At 44.4% G+C, this 21,831-nt stretch overlaps 1 protein-coding gene across 1 annotated transcript in view; it reads left to right on the forward strand.

Moving 5' to 3' along the window:
• The window catches only part of COP1 (COP1, E3 ubiquitin ligase), a gene marked incomplete at its 5' end in the record, with an annotated part of 115,412 nt that overhangs the window by 68,265 nt on the left and 25,316 nt on the right, over positions 1-21,831 (forward strand). Inside the window, 3 exons of the mRNA XM_026039846.1 lie at positions 12,476-12,593; positions 16,435-16,559; positions 17,689-17,849. Coding sequence (XP_025895631.1) covers positions 12,476-12,593; positions 16,435-16,559; positions 17,689-17,849 — 404 coding nt within the window. The remainder of the gene's footprint in view (positions 1-12,475; positions 12,594-16,434; positions 16,560-17,688; positions 17,850-21,831) is intronic.

Below are 21,831 nucleotides of genomic sequence, written 5' to 3' on the forward strand. Positions count from 1 at the left end.
TCAAATACAAAATCAGGTAATTTTGTTTTGCTTTTTTTCTAAGAGATAGTGCTTTATCCCCAAATTAGCTGCATAAATCATGAGTGAAGTTGTTATTGTTCTGCCTCGGCAATACCGTCCRTGCCCTCAGCCCGTATATTTCCCAACAGCTCTGTTTCCCCACGTAAAAGGGGAAAGTGGCTGGAAGCGCCTGCAGTCTGCAAGCAGGGTGCTCCCATTGAGAGGAGGCCAGGCTTTGCTGCCAGCGGGCTGTAATCCTGTCAGCAACTGCCACTCGCCTCTTCTTTCCCATATATTATATAGCCATTAGGTCATCAAGCTTTCAGGCCCTACACAAGATGCATCATCTTGTGTGCTGTTTTTTTTTCTTTCCTGTAGGACCCACAAATCTTGCAGATGGAGTTTGTGGCTGTTTGATGGGGGAAGGAGTCTCAAATGCAGGCAAAATCTGTGTCTGCTTTCGAGAGTTTTACAAGTTAGAGGGTACAGCATATGGATGGAGAGGCTGCAATGGAATGGCTCAAACATGATCAGAGCTTGACAGTTTGGGTTATTCCTGACCTCGATTGAGTCTTCGGACTGGTTCTTGGCAGCGTGGGTTGGGACAAACCCAGCCAAGTGTGGGGCAGTGCTGGCTTATGTTGTTTTGATTTTTGCACGAAATCACTGCTGCTGAATGCGAGACTATCTGCACTGAGGTACCATGTTTCTTCCTAAGCATTTCCATTGTGCTTTTCTAGGTCTTTATACTGGCAATTTTATTACCAAATATGGATCACGTTTGGTGTAGGATTTTTGGTTTTGCCTCTAAGTAGGAGAGGGAATTGATGGAAGTTCTTCCCTTCCCCATCTCCCACACCATGATCAGGCAGCTGATCATAGAGCACCAGTCCTAGGGAGAAGTTGTCCCTCAGCAGCYTGGATTTTATAGCAGCATCAAATAACAGAGCCAAATCCTCACTGAACAAATCTGCTGAGGTTTCTCATCTTCTTTCTATTTGTACTTTCCTGCCCCTTTCTTCTTCCCTTCGCTTGTACAGGGATGCTGGGCACGAGCCCTTCCCAAGGGAGGGCGAGTTCTTCAGAGGCGGCTTTGCCCTTCTCCAGTGCGTTTTGCTTGCTATGTAAAATTCTTCCTTTGTGGAGAGATTCAGCGAGGTTGCTGCTTCCTATAAAAATCAACACACTTTCACATGTGCTTTGCTCCCCCCTTCTGAAATATGTTAGGGTTTGCCAAATGTGTAAAGCTTGCGTCGAACTGTTTCTTCTCTTGTGCTGTTCAGCAAAAGGATGAAGAAGGAGCTCCCTAGATTTTAATTCTTCAGTGCTCCTAGACAAAATCTTCTGAAGGCCTCATAGGTAATTCAAGTACAGAGTAGCTAGAGGGATGCTTTTGGATGTGAATAGCTGCTTTTAGCAGGAGACGGTGTTCCGGCTTCTTTGGCCTTACAGAATGACATTGTATACCCAGGCTTTGGACGCGGCGGCCTTTTATTCATGGCTGCAAGGCTAAGGACACTGCCCCACAGCACACACGAGGCCCGAGGGCTCCCTTGCCATGTGAATAGCTTTGTGTTAATTTGCAGCCCTCAGTCCCTGTGCAGTCCTGATGCACTGAAACTTTGAGGTCATGCCTGGCTTCTTTCAGCATCAGTCAGGTTTATTAATGCCCCAGGTGTCCAAGAACCACCACTTTGGAGACCGTGATTATCCAGGGGCATATAGGTCTGCAGTAACTGTAGGTCTCGGTTCCTGCAGTAACTGTAGCAGTGATTCCTTCTTGCCAAACCCCTCTCTGGCCGCGAGCCTCTGCGCTGTCACGCAGCCTGCCTTGTCATTCAGCTCTGAAACACAAAAGTGATGTGATRTTAATGAGCAAGAAGGCAGTGTGCCTTTTTTTGGAAGAGAATTAATGTTTCTTAGCTAAAAGTAAGGTCTTGCCTTAATAGATTCTCGTGGGTAAGTACTCTGCTCTATGGAAAACCCGCAATGATTCAGAAAGAATCTATTTGTGCAAGCGCGTGTGGCATGTTTAGGGTGGAGTTAGGCAGCTGCTTTGAGCTTAAGCTGCAAGATTAATGTATGAATTTAAAATGAAGTATTCGAAAGCAGAGACAAAGATTATACGTCCTTCTCAAGTATGTGGGGAAAAAAATGAAGCAGTGCTCAAAATTCAGCTTTTCTGAAGCTGATGTGGCGCGCAATAATCAGACTGCCTCGTTGCTGTGTGTTGGGCTTGACTTGAAGGGTTTCTGTTCTGCTGTGGTTCTGCAGTAAYTTTCTAGTCTGTGATCTCTGGGGAGCTATGGGACAAGTTCCACAGCTTGGAAATGGACAAATGTTTTAAACTCCTTGCAGAAGTCAGCGCAGTTGTTCCAGTTGCTCCAACCTTTGGAAGCAGCCAGCGCGCTGAGGGTTGCCTGCAAGAACCTGCAGTCTTGGCCAGTGCAATGGTGAGCGTATTTCGCCACCAGCAGGACTTATCTTGGGCTAAAACTAGACTTAGAGTGCGATTGTTTAGTTTAGAAAAACATCTTGGAAGTTTGCATGTTAAAAATGATTCCTCTGCATAGCTGCTGGAATATAATTAAAAGTGACGTTTCAAACCGTACCTTCTGCTGTCCTGTTGCGTGTCTGAAAATCTTCCTGGCACTGATGATTTCCAAACCGGTTGGTACATTATGTTATACTTCAGATTAAGACTGACAAGCAGAAGAGCTGCAGCAGTGTTTTGTTTTGGTTTTGKTTTTTCCTTAGAATCTCTGTTCTTCAGTGTCTTCCTGTCTTCCTGCAGTGTAGGAAGGCCACGCTCTCTAGCTGCTTCCTGGAAAGAATGAGTGAATGGATAAAACCCATTTGAAMAGTTTCATATGATTCTCTGGAGAAAATAATAAATCTGTTGTTAGTAGAAATGGGTACACTAATTGTTAACTTAAATATTCTTTTCTTGAACATTTTGTCTTGCAGTTGGTATAGAAGCCATTTAGTCAATATTACAGCATTCAAATTTAAAATCTAAATGAGCCTTGAAATTCAAGACCAGAATGGGYAGGTCCGAGATTCATCTATTCCACAGAATATCGAATTGCTTTTACTTCTCTTTGTGGCCGTATTCCAAGGAATATAATACTTTCCCGCCTCAGGACTTTCCAAAACTGCATTTTTTTCCTGCTAGCCAATTCAAGGGAATTTCTTGATAGAACGACGTCTTTGCAGAGCCTTATTGGGTCATCAGCTATTCAAAATGCTGTGTAGACTGTGTAGCGTGATCCTTAATTCCAGCCTTTTATTAGGATGTAGCATGCGCTTGGACTTTTGTAGCATGTGCTACATTTCCATACCGACTGATGGAGGCTGTCACATTGCTTAGGGTACAAGGTCTGTGGTGTGGTCTCTCATCTTAGAAAGCTTTGTTTCTTACTGTCGGAGCATCCAAGCGTTGCATGTGCTCTGAGAAGAGAATTTCTGAAAACTTGAGTCAGGTTGAGGACAGTTCTTCCAACAAGCCACTTCCAACAAGCCAGTGTTGGCCTGAAAGTATCCTTGTAGGTACGTGTCTAGCAATTGTAGCCTACTCTTTTTTTACTGCATAAATAGATCAAATTGCCCTTTTTTCCCATTTGAATACCTGTGTATCATCACATACTCTTTTCCATGATTGTTTCCATGTCTGTTCCTCCATACCTTTGGCAGGCTTTTCCCTCCCTCCCTCCCTCCTTCCCTCCTTCCTTCCATTTTGACATGAGTTTAAAGTAAGAAAAATATGTCGTGAAATAACTGGCTTATCTCAGGGGAGATTTGCTCAGCAGATGAGGCAATATGTCTGATTTTGATAGATATATCCCAAAAGGATTGTACGAACAGGTCTTCTAGTGCTCGTGTGGTAAGGTTCAAACTTCTGGAGGTCTCAACCGCAGAGCCAGCGTGGCTTGAAGCACCTGTGCTATAAAATGTTCTTCGCATGTTCTCTGTATGTGCCATAACTCCTTTTACAGATTGGCCTGCATGTGCCTGTGTACAGTAGACATCTGAGGAAAAAGTTTCATTGAGAGCTTGAATAATTTGCCCATTGCGTACCTAATTCTCAATTTTCTCCTTCAGCCATAAAAAATGTATTCTTCTGCAAGCCTGCGGGTTGTTACAGCTAATACCTTCATTAGTTTTGTAAGGCAGATAAATCTTCCTTATCTCTTCCGAATATTTTGGGTTTTGCAAGAGCTTGATAGAAGGCAATCTCTGAGTTGCAGAAATAAGGGATGGCTCTGTTTTYGAGAATTCTTTGTATTCTTTAAAACCATAAAGGTCAGAGTTTCAAAAGAGTCGAGGAGAAATGTGTTTTGCCTTCCTTCCCGGCTGAGCCCTTTGCTCAGCTGATTAAGATCTCTAATGTTTTATGTCTCCTCCTTCTCTGCTTAATACGAGGCAAGTTATTTAGTAGACATTTTATGGGCTACTGTGTCAAAAGCTTTAGACAAGTCAGTAAAAAAYGTCCCCAGTGTGTAAAGGCCATTCTCCATAACCTGGCAAATGTCATYTGCAACTCCAAGCCATAGGGAATCTGTCAAATTTGAAGGTTAAAAACCCAGTTGGCAGTTTCCATCAGGGCTGCTGTTCCTTTCATGTGTTCAGCAGAGGGAGATATAGATCTGCGGTGAAATCCTAGTGTTGATCTGTGTTAGCAAGGCAGGGGGGTGTTTGGTGCTGGTAAAACACCAGAATCCCTTGTTGAGGCAGGGTATCAGCAGAGCTTGGTCAAGATATGTCAGGTGTTAACCTGTAACGCTCAGGTATCTCCTCTCTGAGCCTTCCCTTGCTGGAGAGCTGCTTTACCAACTGTTGGCTTTGMCGGGGGCTAAGCTGAAGCCACCAGATGTGTCGTGTAACCCTGGCTTGAAGTTGACCTATCTCACATCGTTTCCTGTATCTGATCTGCTCAACAGTTCATCTCAAAGCATTTTATTTTCTCAGAGCTTTGCTCTTTCTTCATTTAAACCAGCATCTAGACTGGATTAGGGTTGGGCTGCCTAAACATGCCATTTGAAGACAATTGCCCATCRTCTGTATTGCAGCGTGGGAAGGTGAGGCAGACTGAAGTGGCAAAATGAGGCYGTCCCCAAACACCCATTTGCCCTTCGCTGCTTTGGAAAATTCCCTTTAGTCTTCTTCAGAGCACTGCTGGGTCTGGGGCTTGCTCACTTGTCGGATTTCTCATGTTTTGCCACCAGAAAAATAAATCGAATAGACCTTAGCTAGACTTGTATAGTCTTCAGAACGTGATCTAAGACAAGAGCACCTGGGGAGAGTTTTGACCTGTGGGAAAAACCTGTTGAATGCTCTTCCATACTTAAATCCCTATTTTGGTGGCCAATAAATGYGTGTCACCTATGAGGAAAGTGTATGTGGGAGCTCCTTTGGAATCCAGCAAAATGTGTTTTTGAGGCGGTTTGTCTAGACAGAACTCTAATAGCAGAAACAAAGTRCTGCATCCCAAATCAGCTTGGATGTGCACATGAAATACAAAATGGGAATATTGTTCTGGATCACTGCTGTGGACCACAGGGTCGCTTTTGGAATAGAGCACTAAGCTTCCCATAGGGCAAAATAAAATGGCAATTCAAGGAAGAGCTGCCACCTTACTGCAAGGGGAAGTCCAGGCAAAAAGAGATAAAGCAAATGCATCAAATGAGTGATTTCATCTTAATGGCAGAACTAAATAAAGTATGTTAATTTTGGCATTTTCTCCTAGCACAGACAACTGTAAATACAAAGTCATATTAAGCAAACATTTTAATTATGCTTGTCTATGTGCGTGCTAGAATAGATTTTTGTTTTGTTCTGTTTGCTTGGTTTTTTGAGATGCAGGTGTAGGCAGGAATAATAAAAGCCGGCAGTGCAGTGATGACACACCGTAGTTCTGCAGAGGGGCTGGGCTGAGAAGGGCTTTTCTCTTCTCTTAGTCACTTCATTTGTCATGTTGCATGTGGAAAATAGCACCTCGCATTCTACAGCAAGATCTTCTATATAGTTTAGTCTGTCAGAGGATCTTTATATCAAATCCATTTTTAATCTCRATTTCCCTTGTATAACGATAACCAGCATATTTTCTTCCTCCCCTACTCCCCTCCCAGGCTTATAATGACTTACAATAGGCCAAAGTCTGTGTTGGTCATAGCCCAACATTCCCCCTAACAGCRGGAAGAAATAGCTCTAATTTTATAGCTCCGGGATTTCCTGAGCACTCTGAGAGGCCAGATGCTGCTCCGCCTTTCCTCTGCTACAGTAGAGACCCCCTGGAAACCCTTTTCTCCCCCCATATTCTGCCCGGGTGCAGATCCATGAACTGTTTCTGGGGTTCCTGTGTGAAGGTGCATGTCTGGCTGTGTTATTTGCAAAGCAGCAGATTTCAGCTGTCCCGTGCTTCATCTCCAAACTTCCCTTCCAGAATGCGACCGATACGTGAAAGCTGGGCTCTGCTCTGCTGCTCCGGTGTGGGAGAGACCAGACCTGCAGCCTGCATGGTTCTGTACAAATCCAGCCCAGTCACATGAAGATCTCAAAGCCCTTTGTTGTTACAGTCTTGGTAAAAGCTACGGAATGATTTTTCAGTATCATTTCTTTATTAGTAAGAAAACATCTTCATTGAAGGAGGAGTCAGGCTGCTTTGCAGTGCTTCTGGCTGCTTCTGGCGTGTAGGAATTGCTAGAGAAAACCTCAGATACCTGAGAGGCAGGAGCCTTGCACTGCAATGCACTACCTAAGCAATTACATTGCAGTGCTGAAAGCTCAGGGAGAACTTTTCACCTCTTCTGCTGATAACAACTTTCTCATGCAAATTTTGATAGCAAATAGATATGTCTAGTCTTTATGAATAGGAGTACTCTCCAAGGTAGCCTAGAGCAGAGAGTTTATGAAAACGTAATTTGAAAATTACTGAGCAAAATTAGTGTGTTGTTGTTGAATCTAATTTTACACGTGGCCCTTCTTTGAGCAGGAGGTGGGACCACGTGGAGTCCCTTCCAACCTACATGGTTCTGTGCCTTCTAGGACCCTTGAGCAAAGTGGATTTCAAATAAAAGCTGTTTTCCACATAAAGATGAAATGTCTTTCTGTTTCTATCCCTATGAATTCTGAGCTGTCTTTTGAACAGCCTTTTTGGAGATCCTGCTGACTTTGCTAGGTGGCTGTTTTTCCTGGTGTAGAGGTAGGTGGAAGAATTGCTTTTAAKTTACTCTCTCGGTGTGTGTGACTTGTTAGGTAGTTTCCAGGTCAAGCATCGCATGGAGGCCCTTGTAGGTCTGCTTTCCTGTGAAAGGGTATCTAAGTTAAAGTGCTTCATCTTAAGGGGTTAGATKTGATAGCAGTTGTCCTTGCTTGTCGAGTTTTTGAGAGAGCAGGCCTTGTTTACCTGGTACTTCTCCAGGTTTGTGTGAGGRCCAAGACCTCTAATGTGCAGAGTCATCCCAAGGTACTGCAACCCAGCACGTGGGGCTATCACAGACTGCTGTTGATTGAGTTTATTTTTAAGTCAAGAGAGTTGTCCCTCTTTATCTCCTTCTGCTTGCTTTTCACTGACARAAGACGTGTTTTGAAAGAGTCAAAATTGAAGCTGTGTGTAAACTTCTTGGTTCTGTTTCTGTTTATAATCTAGCCAAAGGTTTTTCCTCCAAAGATGCAAGTTTCTCTTTTATAGGAAATTGCACTGAGCATAGCAAAAAATAGGAACTTCTTTATTAATCCATCTTGATGTTAAAATGATATTATTCTATTGTTTATATATGTTCAACAAAAATCCGTTAAGGTGGCTTTATGGAATGCCATATCTGGAGTTATAATACATATAGCCTGATGTCCTCTAATCCACAGATACTTGAATCAAGTTTCACACACAGTTGACAATAGAAATAAAATCAAGAGCTCCACACGATCCTGCCTTTCATCCTCTTTSTGGTTAGAGATGCTTTGTGGGCTGCTTATGTTGTTGCTGTTTTGGTTTCTCCAAGATAACCTAATTGGAGGCAAGCAAGAATACCTCATTTGCCTCAATTTTGCTTTGACTCAGTCTAAATTGTGTGTTGTTGGGCAGGTCACCTAGGTACACTGCCCCACACCTCCATCAGGTTCCAAAAAGACCCCTTAACTCGTAATGCTGACAGAGTTTCACTAGGGTAGAATCAGCCCTTGAGCCAAATTCAAGTTTCATATGAAACAGGGAATAATCAGCCAATGACCTGAGAGACCAAATGACACAAATAGATCATAATCATCGTCAAGGAAAAATTAAGGTCAAATACAGATCTACTCTCCTGATTTGGCAGAAGAGCTATAGCAGGAGGTGTATACAACTTTGCAGGTTGTAACTAAAAGTTTAATGTTTGAAATGAACGTAACCTCTAAGTTTGGTATGGGAAAAAAAGAAAAGCTAAAACCAGTAAAATGGCTTGGTAGGCTTAAAAATGGCATTTTGCCTTGCAGTGAGCTCTGACCGTCTCCTGCTTCTGTACCAGTTGGCTCCCTATCCTACAGCTTTCTTTGAGTATGGGTGTCTTGGCTGTAACATTCATCTGAAATATAGCAGTGAGCATCACTTATGTTCTCAGGTATATAGACACGTAAAAATTGAGAACAATGTAAATTMCTTTTTTTTTCCAGTGATGTAAACATTGATCAGCTGAGAAGTACCCATCCCTAGATATAGTGAAAATAAAAAAGAAAGTTCCCTGATAAATTGTGGGAGCTGTGGTGAGGTGATTAGCCCCCAGAGCCTCCTTGTGCTAACTGCTCGGTGTTYCCTTAACAGTGTTTCTCAACCTGAGGAAAATCACTGTGGGCAAAAATACCAATCTTGACCGCTTGTTGCTGGTTTAAAAACATAGAGCTTTCTGAACTGGAGCCTTTTAATAATTCTTGATAATTCTTAGCTTGTAACTTCTGGAAAATGATTTCTTAAATTTTATGCAGTCGCGTGGCCAGTTCTTACGCACAGCTGCCCCGTCCTTCCCGCTGGCCCTGCTGCAGCGGCTAACACATGAGCTGGGGAGCAGTGAGCGACGCTCGTCCCTGCTGACACTGCTTRTATTTACTGGAAAGCCACTGAGGTCTCCGAAGGTTTGTTGGGCTTGTCAGTGCTCCCGATGAGAGGTCCGAATCCTTGGCTGGTTGTCACTTGCTGGCCCAAAGGTGACGGAGGGGAAAGGMAAGGCCTGATTTGATACCTCGCGCTTGTGGTCTGAGACCTTTGGGCAGCAGTAACAGAACTGAACTCCTCCTTTTGCCTTCTGGAACTATTTAAATATATATATATAAAATACAAGTCTATTTAAATATATATAATATGTATATAATATGACCTGTCAGGAAAAAAATGAATGTTGAGGAGCAGCAGTAGGATCCTGTTGCGCTCAGCTTCTTCTGCAACACTGAATCAGGCAAGAATAGCTTTGAGTGTTTAGTTCACTGTGGTATTTACACATTTTCTCCCCATTATCTTGCATATGCTTCGGGTTAAGTCAGAATGCAGAAGGAAAAGCCAGAGAGGCGCCGAGCTCTTGGTGGCCACGGGCTAGGGCAATAGGCRCATGAGGTTTTAGGCACAGCCCGTGGAAGCCCTTGGCTTCCAGCTTGGAGTAGTTCTAAACGAGCTCGTTCTGGGCAGGAATGGGAAAGAGACACAAACATTTGCGGAGCCCCTTGGGTGATTTTAGGGCTCGCGTTCAAGAAGCGAAGCAAGGAGCGAACAAGTGTGCGCGCGTTGGCAGTCGAGCGCTCCGTGACCTCCTAGGCTGCTGTGGCCAGGCTCGGGTTGCAGGCAGGTTTAAGGGCACTTGCAGAGTTTGGAGCGCTATTTGCTCTCCCTGCACGTGTGTGTCTCTGTTTTCCTTGCCTTGTGCTGGCCCTCGCCGTTGCTTTCCCTTGCTGAACTCCCCTGTCCACCTGGGCTGAACCAGCGTGCCGGGATGCTGCCGATGGCAGGCAGTTTTGGTTCATCAGCATTTGCCACAAGATGCTGCTCACTGGACTACCTGCGGATTGTATTTTTTCCTCATTTACCTTCATTTTTAAGATCTCTGCATCCTCAGCTGATGGGTTTTTTTTTAATCTTGTTTTCTCCAAGTCCATATGGCCTAAAAGCAAGACTATCTCTTTAATTGTAAATCATGACCACCTGTTCTGATTTTAACGAATGCACTGAGCATTTGTCTTGATATATCTACTTAAAAATAGCTGCTTCAGTTGGTGCGGGGCGGGTGGGGAGAGAAAACTCAATTGAGCACTAACCCTTCAGCTGTCAAAGCAATCAATTAATAATTAAGTGGCTAATTTTAGAGCCCAGTGGCCTTGCCATTCCTCTGGACTCGTGCTGATTGGAGTGGGCAGGGATTGATTGCGCTGCCGACCCAGACGCCGGCGGCCCTGAGCGGCTCGGTGCCCCGTTCCGAAGGGGCTGCGCGTCTCTGCTGCACATGCACTTGTCTTTGCCCGCTTCCCGTGCTCCTCCAGCTGCTCGGGCATACGTTTTCCTTCAAGCCGTGCACGGGTGCAGCTTGCCTTGGCTCATCCTCTAAAGGATAAAATCTGAAGTGCTCAAATGGTATCTTAATGACAGTCCACCTGGAGACGAGGATGACATTCGGAGTAAAAATAGATTTTTTTTAAAGGCTTATCCGCCAACTGGCTCCTAATGGGAAGCCTTGCTACAATTACTCCGCTTGCTAAAGTAACAGTTGCTCTTTAGCTGTTTTGTAGGTCTCCAGGCTTGCACACCAGCCTGCTCGGAGGATGCATGATCCTTTGGCTGAGGTTTTCAGAGTGCTCGCCTTAGATGCCCAAATAGCATTAAAAGAACGGAAATGCTTAATACCAGCTCCCTTTGAAAGTGAGGACCTTGCTACAGAAGTCTATCGCGACGCCTTTTTGTTCTAAAGGCAAATAACATGTCGAGAGCGGAGGAGCGCTCTGGGCCATTGATCGAGTCCTGGCTCTTCTGAGGGCTCCRCTGGCGCGGCCGGAGTGTTGGCGCGTCCCGGTGCCTGGAGCACCRGGCACGAGGGCCGCCAATTTCAGCACAGCGGGGCGGTTTGATCACTGCTTGATTAATTCCAGTTAACAGAAAGGTGCTGGATGGGCGGAGCGTGAGATGCTGAAGGAATTTTGAAGGGAAGATGACTTGCCTGCTTGGCTGTTCATTGAGGATGCTTCTGCCAAAGGCGCCAGTTTGCCTGTTGCTGCAGGAGAAAAAGCTGCCTCTGCTCATCCAAAATCAGTGTTTGTAGCTGTAGCCGATTTTGTAACCGAGTTGCTGTAAATCCAGTTTTCTCTCAAACTGCACGGGACTTTGAGCCAGCGGGGAATTGTTTGTAAGGCTGAGAACACTGCTCTGAAATTCCGGCCAAGCAGAAAAGTAACCGTAGCTTTTGGCATTCAGATTCCTTTGTAAGTAATCACAATCCTAAACTTCACTGATGTGTTGTTGCTTCAGTGGGAGGAGGGTCAGGACAGTTGTCGGCTGATCTCCTGCGAGCAAGGGGCTCSGTGCAAAAGGAGGCTCCCTACTCGGCCACGGTGCCTTCCCGCGTCTTTCCCTCTGCTTCCCAAGTGGCAGTGCCTCACTAAATGGAGCTCATCATTAAAGCCTGAAAGTTGGGAAAGGAAAAGCTTATTAACCTTGCTGAGCTGAAGAGTGCTGGGGAGTTTGGGTCTTAGATCTCTTGYGGGTTTGGGAGGTGGTGGTTTTGTTTTTGTTTTTTTTTTTTGTTGTTGTTTTTTTAACTTTCCTGGGAATCGACATTTATTTGTGTAGAAAATAAACTATATCACKAGCTCTGTTGCATTTCCTTTTATGTGGCTGTGGCAGTGCAACACATCTGTGAATTAGTTTTTAGAAGAAGTGGAGTTTGGTCCCTGTTTTCTCACGAGGAGAAATGCTAATTCTTTCCTGATTTGTAATGAAATCAAAGGACAGAAGAAAAGGAAAACAGAAAGGCTATGCGTTTAGGACACGTATAAGAAATTTAGTCTGTGTATTCTGTGATCCAAATTAAGTAGAAGACAAACTGAGTCTTTAACTTAAGCATCTTCTATTTTCCAAAAAGGAGCAGATTGTGGAGGGGAGAGGGGCGCAGATTTAGAAACGGGCATTTTGAATGGCCAGACGTGGAACCAGGAAGCAAAAGCAGGAGTGTTGCTCTTCCTGCTAGCTGCTGTCTTGCACATGGGAGGGTTGGGTAAATAGGGCTCGGGCCAGGATGCATGCGTGCGCGTGTGCCTTCCCCCCACGCTCTTTGGAAGGCTGCTTGCACCCTCAGGGACTCAGTTTGGGGTCTAAGCACTCTTTTCATCCAGTGCAGACTGTTTATCCTGGATGAGGCTTTAAGTGAGACGTGAAAGCTGTAGTCAGGATGTCTGTTGTGAGCTGACTAATTCTTARATGTTTCCTGCATCTTCCCGTCAAATAAGCTTTGTCTCTTGTCATCTCCAGATCACTGTGTTCACTACTATGATCTTCGCAACACTAAGCAGCCGATCATGGTGTTCAAGGGGCATCGCAAAGCAGTCTCCTACGCAAAATTTGTGAGTGGTGAAGAAATTGTCTCTGCGTAAGTATTTTCTTTTATGTGGGTTATAAACTTGTCGGCCCTTAGCTCCTGGCAGTCTTCAGGTCCTCTCCATAGACACAGCGGCACGAGTCTGCATGCGAGCGCACCACGTGCGGGCGAGCTTCTGCTCATGGAGGAAGCAGATTGTGGCTTCTTGTAAGACCGAAATAGAAATTCATTCCTGGTGTCACTTGGCTCTCGGAGAGCCCAAGAACTTAGGAGGAGTACAAACACGAGCTCTTCCAAGCTTTGACCGCAAAGGCCAGCTCTGGGAAGCTGCAGGCAGACATTCCTTTCCCAAAGTCCTATGTGGGCTGGAGGTGCTGCTGAGCAGGACCTGCTGTGGAGGGGGGTACTGGCAGAGCCTGCAAGGTAGTAACTACCAGCAAAAGGGCACTAAAAACCAACTGGTGAGTGACAGAAGTGATCAAACAGAGCTGCTAGATCTGAAAGGGACTTTTAGCCACTGTCTAAAAGTAAGTCAGAAGGACTGAGTGAGCAATTTATCGTAATCTCCTAATCTCTTCTGCAAAGACCCTCTTGTGGAGCTCAACAACTTTGAAAGTATTCAAGGAAAAATTATATTTCATGGTATTAATGGTATGTAGCTTTTCTGCCAGGGTAGACCATGAGGTCTGTTACGGAGACACCGAAGAACTAAACTCTCCAACTTCTGCTCAGTTACATGGCCAGACACGTCTGCCCCAAGGCCAAACATGGCCATCTCGGTTCACGCTACGTTTTCAGTCCTGTGGGAATGAGCACATCTGTGGGATTCCATGGCAAGATGTTGCTTGCATGATGCCGTATAAGCTTCTCATGAATAAAACAGGAGTGAGAGCACTTTCACACTATGGGGAGAAGAGAAGCGATTTTGGGGGCTGCAGCTCTGCTCATAAAATGCTTGATCTCATAGAGCACCTGAGGGCAGCAGAGGTGGATCACACGGGAGATCTGGCCCCTGAAAAGCTGCTTGCTGCTGCTTACCACGTAGATGGGCATCCAGCCCAGTTTTATCCTTGGTTGCTGCACAGCTTGCTCTAGAAGCCTGGAGCCTAGGCAGAGTATTGCAAGGTGGATGTATAAGTATTCAGCTGTCGGTGAGTTACCCTGATTCCACTGGTGTGATGGAAGGTTCTGTAGTGATTTCAGATACTGTTTTTAATTAGTTCCTTTCCTATTCCCATTATCGTTATAGCTCTCCATACTGGTATAACCTCATACCTAGAACACCAAGCAAATTAATTTGTACTTTGACCAAACCTGGGTAGGAAGGTAGCATTTAATAGGAGTGGAAAAAGGGAGGGAATATTTGACAGCCATGATCAAGTGACCATAGGGGCCTGTCCCATTTGAGCTGGCCATGCGAGACTGCTTATTCCTGGGGAGAAATATTGACAGAGCTGTCAAACTTGGATAGGCAACAGCARAGTGAGGGACCTGGCTGGACAGGGGAATTGTGTATCTTTTGCTGTTTGTGCACAAAGAAGTGGTAAAGAGAACATTGTTTTTTCCTGTCTGTCTTCTGAAAAGAGATAGAGGAGAGAAGACAACACTATTGTCTCCCGAGAACCAAGTATTAATTCATTTGAGGGGGAAAAATGTGTGTATATTCATAATCTCTTGCTTTCTAGCTAGAGCTGTTTTATAGATGCATTGACTTATTTTGCCCCGAGAGTTAAGTTTTGACCTCTGGGATGTTCAGAACAGCCTGCTGGTTAGTGCTGTCTATTGATTSCGGTGCTGATTTACAGAGAGGCTGATTTAACAGAGCAGCACATCCACGATCTTTTTTGGAAAACACATGAAACCAAGAGAGCGCTCTCGCATCGGAAGGATCAATGGCATTTTCCTCTCCTGGCACTACAGTGGCAGATAACTTCCTTCTTTTATGGTGCCGTTACTCAAAGCGATGAAGACAAAGCTAGAGCTTGATAGGATTTTGTTAGCAGTAAAAGCATTCCCTTAGTCATACGTTTTAAGTGTTTATATTTTAATAAAGAGATTTCAAATGTATAACACAGAAATATGGAAGTTAAGTGCCTATTATAAAAAGCTGTTTTGATGGGTTAGCTAATAGCAGAAGCTGTCACAGGAATGTAGTAGCTTGGAGACCAGAGATTAGTCTCTGGCTGCTTTATCTTGCCTCCAGAAAAGTTTATTCTCTAGGTGACTCTGAAGCTTTTAAAAACAATGTTTTAAAAAATAATATYGCTGCCCTCATAAAACAGGAGGTGAGTACGTGGATCTCAGGGCCAGAAGAAAACAGTAGTGTGCTTTTTAACTCCTCTATGAGGTGTGATCGTAAGTAGAAGAGAAAAGAAGGGAGAGTGAGGTACAGCATAGGGCAGCAGTGAATACAGATAGGGTGTAGAAACCAAATAAACACTCTCTCAGGGCTCCYGTGGTCAAGATTTAAGATAAGAAATTTACTTCTTCTCAAGCCATCGTTCTAGAGATAAAGCTCCCAGGCTTCTTTCTGAGCTGACCTCCTGCTGTTATTACGAATGACTAACAAATCTGGTTGCAGCTCCCTTATCACTCCTGTCATTACAGGTGCCAGGTCTGAGATAAGGTTTTGCAGTATAGCATGAGGTGCATCTCCCCTTYCGTTGAGTATTTTAGGTAAATGTGACGCTGGTACAGGACTAATGTGTCATGTCAGTGGTAATATTATATGAATATTGGATTTTTCCTTTGACTATTAATACTTAGGGAAAAAGACAGTTTTAATCCGAGTTGTTCTGAGGGACCATTAACTGCCACCCTGCCCTAGGAAGCCTCCTGGTCCCATTCTCTTTCTGTCTCTCCCTTCCCAATGTGAATGGCACTACCTGCTTGCTTGCTGCTTCCTCGCTCCGCGGCGGTGGAGTCTGGTCGCCCCCAGCACGAGCATTTGTTCACACTGTGTGTTTTGTCACCATAGGTGATTGAATGCTAGGATTGCAGAGCCTGGCGAGTACCAGAGAGGAACTGGGCAATAAGAGAGTCTCAAGTCCCCTCAGATGGGTGGAATAAACTATCCAGAATCTCTCTGAAACGTAAAATCTTCCTGTAGATTGTACCATCCTGTAGCAACTGAGCTCTACCAGGCRGTGACGACGCATCCTCTCTTTTGCCAAAAGAGAAATGTTTGCTCATAGAAAATAAAGCAATATTTTTACATGCGGGGTTTTATATTTTGATATTTAGTTTTCCTGTCAAGGGGAAAAAAGTTCGAGGTCTATATTTGCACTTCGACAGTCTCAATTACACATGAGAAAGGCATATCAGTTTTCATGCTAATAAAAATTCTGTGCCTAAAACCTAAAATAGGTTTTTCTATGCTGTTGATTGATATTGGACAGAATCAAAGGAATTGGGTATCCTGATTTCAGGGTATCTGGAGGTGGGGGAGACTGTTCCTTACCTTGAATCCTGTAAAGGCATGAATGACAATTTTAGCCATCAGGCAGAAAGGAACAGATTTTGCTATGCTGTGGTGGTTTWAAAAAAAAATACTTTCAGCTTGTCCTGCATAGGTGAAGGATACGGAGGAGGTAATGATGGCCCAAAGGCTATTCAGTTCAGTGGAGGACTCCACAACTGATAGGTGGAAAGRAAGAGTAATACTTGGGAGAAGTTTTGTATTCAAACATGTAACGCTTTTTGACAGGCTTTTAAAATAGTGTGATATTCCTCTGAGTTCAGCCAGAGCTGCATATGATTGAAAGCGGGATAAATCTCCTGGAGTGCACTACGACGTCCCACACTTGCATTGCAGGCAGAGTATTAAAGAGCAGCGTTTCAAGCTGCGTTACCTGCCATGCGGCAGCAGGGTAATTTTAGGTGTTGCTTTTAGGTCAACAGACAGTCAGCTGAAGCTGTGGAACGTAGGRAAGCCTCACTGCTTGCGCTCCTTCAAGGGTCACATCAATGAGAAGAACTTTGTGGGGCTGGCATCCAACGGAGACTACATCGCCTGTGGTGAGTAGAGCAGCCATCCAGCAAAATGCTTACGTGACTCCACAGAGCTTCTGCCTCASCAATTGCAAAGTACGCAAGGACATGTACCAAGTAGCCAGAATGATTCCTATAGAAGATTAAGAGCTTCCACCCTCTTCTCCAYGTCCCAGAGAATGTTGTAGAGTCCTAGGCTAAAGGAGCCTGTATTTAGTTTTCTCCRTGTCAGATGGATTCATTGCACATGATGATTCAGACTTGCTGTCACCAAAAATTTGATTGCTCACCTAGTTGCTGTTGTTATGACTTATGTCTTTTAAGATAACTGACAGGTCCTTCTGCAGCTTTCTAAGGAAATGCAGTAGGCTGGATCATTTGAGTCGTCCTGTAGGTTTAATTTTGTACAATATTCTGCATGGTGAAATCTTAACACCTTTATTCTGAATAGCTTCCTAGAAGATCATATCGTCTTCAAAAATGAACCCCTTTGGCCCTTGGTCTTTTTTTATTGCCTGAATTGGACTGCTCAGCCTCTAAATCCAGAGGCCTCGGTGASAAAACAGTGACAGGCTCATCACCAATGGATGTGTAGGACGCTCACTCCAGCACTTCTGCAAGGACCTTATCTTGTATTTTGTGATGTTTGTACAGCTTGCAGTGCAGAAATTTGGCTGGATATRAAAACAAAGCAAATGTGCTCCATTTGGTGTCTCTTACTCAAACCTCCACAGACTAAGCTGTCGTACTTGATTAGCACAAGCAAAACTGTAAAAATCCTGCCTACAACATAGCTGTAACAGCGAGGGAACTGGYTGTAGCACTGTTTCATGCTGTAGTGCAGATGCCCTGTTCTGCTCAGGCAAAGTGCTACACCCTATGGAATTTGGGGAGTAAGGTTAGGATCCTGTRTATTTTGCAAGTGCTCTGCATATCACAATTATGTTTTCAGAAAGCCTGGATCTGCTTTTAACACCCTAAGTGTTTGTTATGGAGCAATTCCAGTTATCAAGGCACCACAACCGTTTGTGGTGAGATAATGACTAAAACGATGAATTCTATTGTCTTTTACTTAAAGCATGAAAGAGCTAAGAAACGTTATTTACCTGTGCGTGCTTCTAGAATGTGATCTTGTATATTCACTTTTTATTTCTAGGAAGTGARAATAATTCCCTGTACCTATACTATAAGGGCCTCTCAAAGACACTTCTGACCTTCAAATTTGATACAGTCAAAAGTGTCCTGGACAAGGACCGGAAAGAAGACGACACAAATGAGTTTGTGAGTGCTGTATGCTGGAGGGCACTACCAGATGGGGTAAGTTTTCTGCCCTCTCTCCCCAGATGGGTGCTAGAAGAATGCCTCGTGATTGCTTAGGAAATGGCCTTATTGAAGGCTTGGCTGCACTCGGTATTTTGCCGTTTATGAGTATTGCTGAGCAGATCGATGTTAGAAAGTGCAGATTTGCAGGATAACTGAAATGTTCTGGGCTAGAAGGGAGGGAAATGCCCAGGGGATAAGAGGCTGCTGTATATTGTGTTCTTAACTGCTTAATTGCTTTACGTTTGCATCCGAAATGCCAGAACCAGCATTGCATTCAATTTTTTTCTTGTTTGAGTGTTTTGAGTTAGTTTAATGAAGGCACCTGTAAGCTCCTAGGAATTTGCTGTGAACCCTCATTTTGATGTTACTGATCTGTATGAGCTGGTTCATTGAAATACAGACTCTAAGWGTAGATGAGTAAATATGTAAATGAGGTAAGTGCATAAATGAGGTGTCGTTTACGCAGTGCCTGTTTCAGTGACAGCTAGTTCACATGCATACATATATAGTGTGTGCTAATGCTGCAAGCAGACCTGATGCGCCGCTGGCGAGAGCGTGCCTTAGGCTTGGGATTGCTTTGGCAGGTAGGAATGCTGCTTTTAAATCCCAAGTGTTCTTGGGAACCTTGAATAAAGAACTTGAACAAATAACTCTTGTACATAAGTGTTTGCAGATGAGATACTTCGCTGGTTTGCTGGGAGAGGGAAAAGGGGAGATTGTTTTGTCTGTGTAATCTTTCAGATAGCTCAAATGGAATGGTGTCTAATTGATGTCCTGAGATACTGCAGTCAAAAGACCAGCATTTTGGAAGCTTAATATTAACCAGTCTTCTCCAATATGAAAAAACCTGCCCACACAACTGTGTTTCAAGCCTCTCTGACATAACCTGATTTCAGAGAGGTGCTTCTGACTCAATACCAAACTTATTTTTAAGCTTGAAAAATTGTGCATCTGAGTTCAAAGAGTGCACCTTTGTTTTATGAGAAGGAAGCAGGCGGCTTTGGATTGAATGGCAGAAATGGGACTAAATGACAGCTTTGCTGGCTTTTTTTCTGGCCAAGAATTTTGTAGGATTGAGTATACACAGATGTCGTGTCTGAATTGACGAGTGGATATTGGGAGTTACATAATTCACATTTCTACTGAATAAAGTGTGCTGCAGGAATTGTGCATCTATAAATGTCCTTTACTGCATTATTTTCTGCTGGGATGTCCTGCCCACGTGAATGTCACGTGCACCTTTTCAGTAGGCAACAGAGTGGTAGTCMTGTCTTACCCTTTCATTATTTCTGTTGTCCTCTCGTTCTTACCAGTCTTTTCTCTGATCATCGTGTTTGTACTCTGAAAAACCTCCTGTTTAAGCATTTGAGAAACTTTGAACAGGTACCAAGGGCTATCAAAGAATTAATCGCATCTAAAATGAAAAATTTTATGCAACAGAAGTGAAACAATTTAGAAACAGCTAAATCAGTCCTATGAAGGCTGCAGAAWTTTTTTTTTTTTCAGTCCTAGGCGTACATGATTGATTGCCATTCTGATTTTGTCTTTCCTCTCCTTTTCTTAGGACTTCTTTTAAATCAGTAGCTGTTTCTCCTCTGGCAACCACAGTTCCCTGGCATTACTTTGCAAAGAGGATCACAAGGCCCCTGTGATCGGTGTGCCTCCACGTTGGGTGTTTGCTCAGCCCCTTCTGCAGTGATTGCCTTTACGTGCTGAGCAACCAGGGCAACTTGCTTTTACCAGCAGCTTTTAATGTTTCCTTGTGTGATAGCTCCAGTATCTCCTGACGTGCGTGAGGAGTGCTCTTCATCAGTGTGTCTCCACATGCGTCTCCCCCTTGTCGTGGTGCACTGGTCTACTCAGACCTAATTGAGACTTTCCTCATGTTCTTGGTAAATTAAATTACTACACAGACAAAGGTCACTTATATCCACAGAGCCTTGCGCAAAGGATGAAAGTCTTATTTTCCATTCTGATAACATTTCTTAAAGTGGAATAGGTTCTTCAAATGGGCTTCCCGTATACAGACTTAAAGCTGACTTGTATTTTAATGATGCTTGGATGAACTAGACCAGACTTAGGCCTTGCAGCGCTTTGAGGCTGCAGAGGTGCCCGTGTCCTATTTCTGGCTTAACTGCAGACTGATCCTGAGGGAATCACCCTGCTTTAGCTTCCCAAATTCCCTACGGATTTTCACTGCCGGATGGTGATGATTCTGACCCTGCCTCCACAAGGTACGTGCATCAGCCTTGGCCTGAGCTCCAGCAAAGAGCACTTGCCAACACCGTGGGCTGCTGTGGGGGTGCTGCTCTTGCTGGAGTTGCTCAAAACCGTTTTGTGGCTCTCGGTGGCAGCTGTCACTGAGCACTTGGCTCATTTTGCTGCCCGGGCCTTTTCCAGTGGAGGGGGATGGAGATGCCAGGGGTAGCTCCTCCTCAGGACTCCCCGCTGGAGAGGCCTCCCGCTTCAGCTCCCCTGTGGAGCTGCTCTCCCAAATAGGTCTTTAATTAACCTTTCAAGAAGACATGAGTAGGTTTCGGATCTGTCAGTTATCTCGGGAAGCATAGGACGTGCGCGCCTTCACTTCATCCATTTCAGCGCAGAATCCTGCATCCTAATTAAAACCAAATGCAAACTTTCAGAAAAATGTCACTGGTTCATTCCTGAATCTATTTTTGTTTAATTCAAGCTTTTATTTCTGCCTGAGCCAAAGTCAAGCTGTGCCAGCAACCCTTGCCAGATTTTTTCTTCCCTTCCTCTCTCCTCCGTCTTTCTCTTACGAAGATGCAGAGATGTTGCTGCTGTAGCTGTCGTCTCCCCAGCTGCACAGGCCTGGACAACGCCTTTTCCCACATGTGTCAAAGCCATAATGAGATAATGAGTTAGAGGAATCATTCTTTGTCCATGCTCATTACTGTTTTGCATCAGGCCTGTTTGTTTTTCAGCTCTCACATTTGGACAGTAGTTAGAAACAAGTAGTAGCTTGTATGCTAATGTTCATACGTTGGACTCTTCAGGGGAAAAAAATCTCAGCGTGTTGTATATGAGGAAGCAAACCTTTGCTGCACTTTTAATGTCGCACTCTAAAGAAAGGCAACTAAACCTAAAATAAAGCATTTATTTAGTTTGTGGGAAATACCATTTCTCACTTATTCTTCTCAACAAAATGGATCGATGTTTACAAGTAGAAGGAAATGCGGGAAATTTCTGGCCTTAGTGACCTGATAGTGTGGTTGAAGCAGAGCTGGGGATACATTTCAGAGTCTTCCATGAAGCAAACATTTTTGACAAGACAAGGATTTTCTAAAATTGCCTGTATCATCCTCTGCTGCTAACACCTAAGCAAGGCTTAGCCAACTTTATTTCAAGCCTACATCTGGTCTTGAGATTGCTAAGTACTTTCTTCTGTTTTATTGGGACATAATCACTAGTTTATGCTTAAGCTCAGTGATCTTAAAGGTCTTTTCCAACCCTAATGATTCTGTGATTCTAAGTGAGCAAGAATTACTTGGGGAAAGGAAATTACAGCAGTGACTCGTTGCTACTGGGCAAGTAGCTAGAATCATAGAATGCTTAAGGCTGGAAGGGACCTCAGAGGTCATCTAGTCCAACGCCCCTGCTCACGCAGGGTGACCTAGAGCACGTGGCACAGGGCTGCATCCAAGCGGGTTTTAAAGATCTCCAGAGAAGGAGACTCCACAACCTCTCTGGGCAGCCTGTTCCAGGGCTCTGGCACCCTCACTGTCAAGAAGTGTTTCCTTAAGTTCCTGTGGCACTTTTGGTGCCTCAGCCTGTGGCCGTTTCCTCTAGTCCTGTCGCTGGCCCCCACTGAAAAGAGGCCGCCCCCTCCTCCTCACTGCCTCCCTTGAGGTATCTATGGACACTGATCAGGTCCCCCCTCAGCCTCCTCTTCTCCAGGCTGAACAGGCCCAGCTCYCTCAGCCTTTGCTCAYAGGGCAGATGTTCCAGGCCCCTG

This window comes from Nothoprocta perdicaria, unplaced genomic scaffold (assembly GCF_003342845.1).
Source record: "Nothoprocta perdicaria isolate Ctin4 unplaced genomic scaffold, notPer1 scaffold_243, whole genome shotgun sequence".
NCBI lineage: Eukaryota > Metazoa > Chordata > Aves > Tinamiformes > Tinamidae > Nothoprocta > Nothoprocta perdicaria.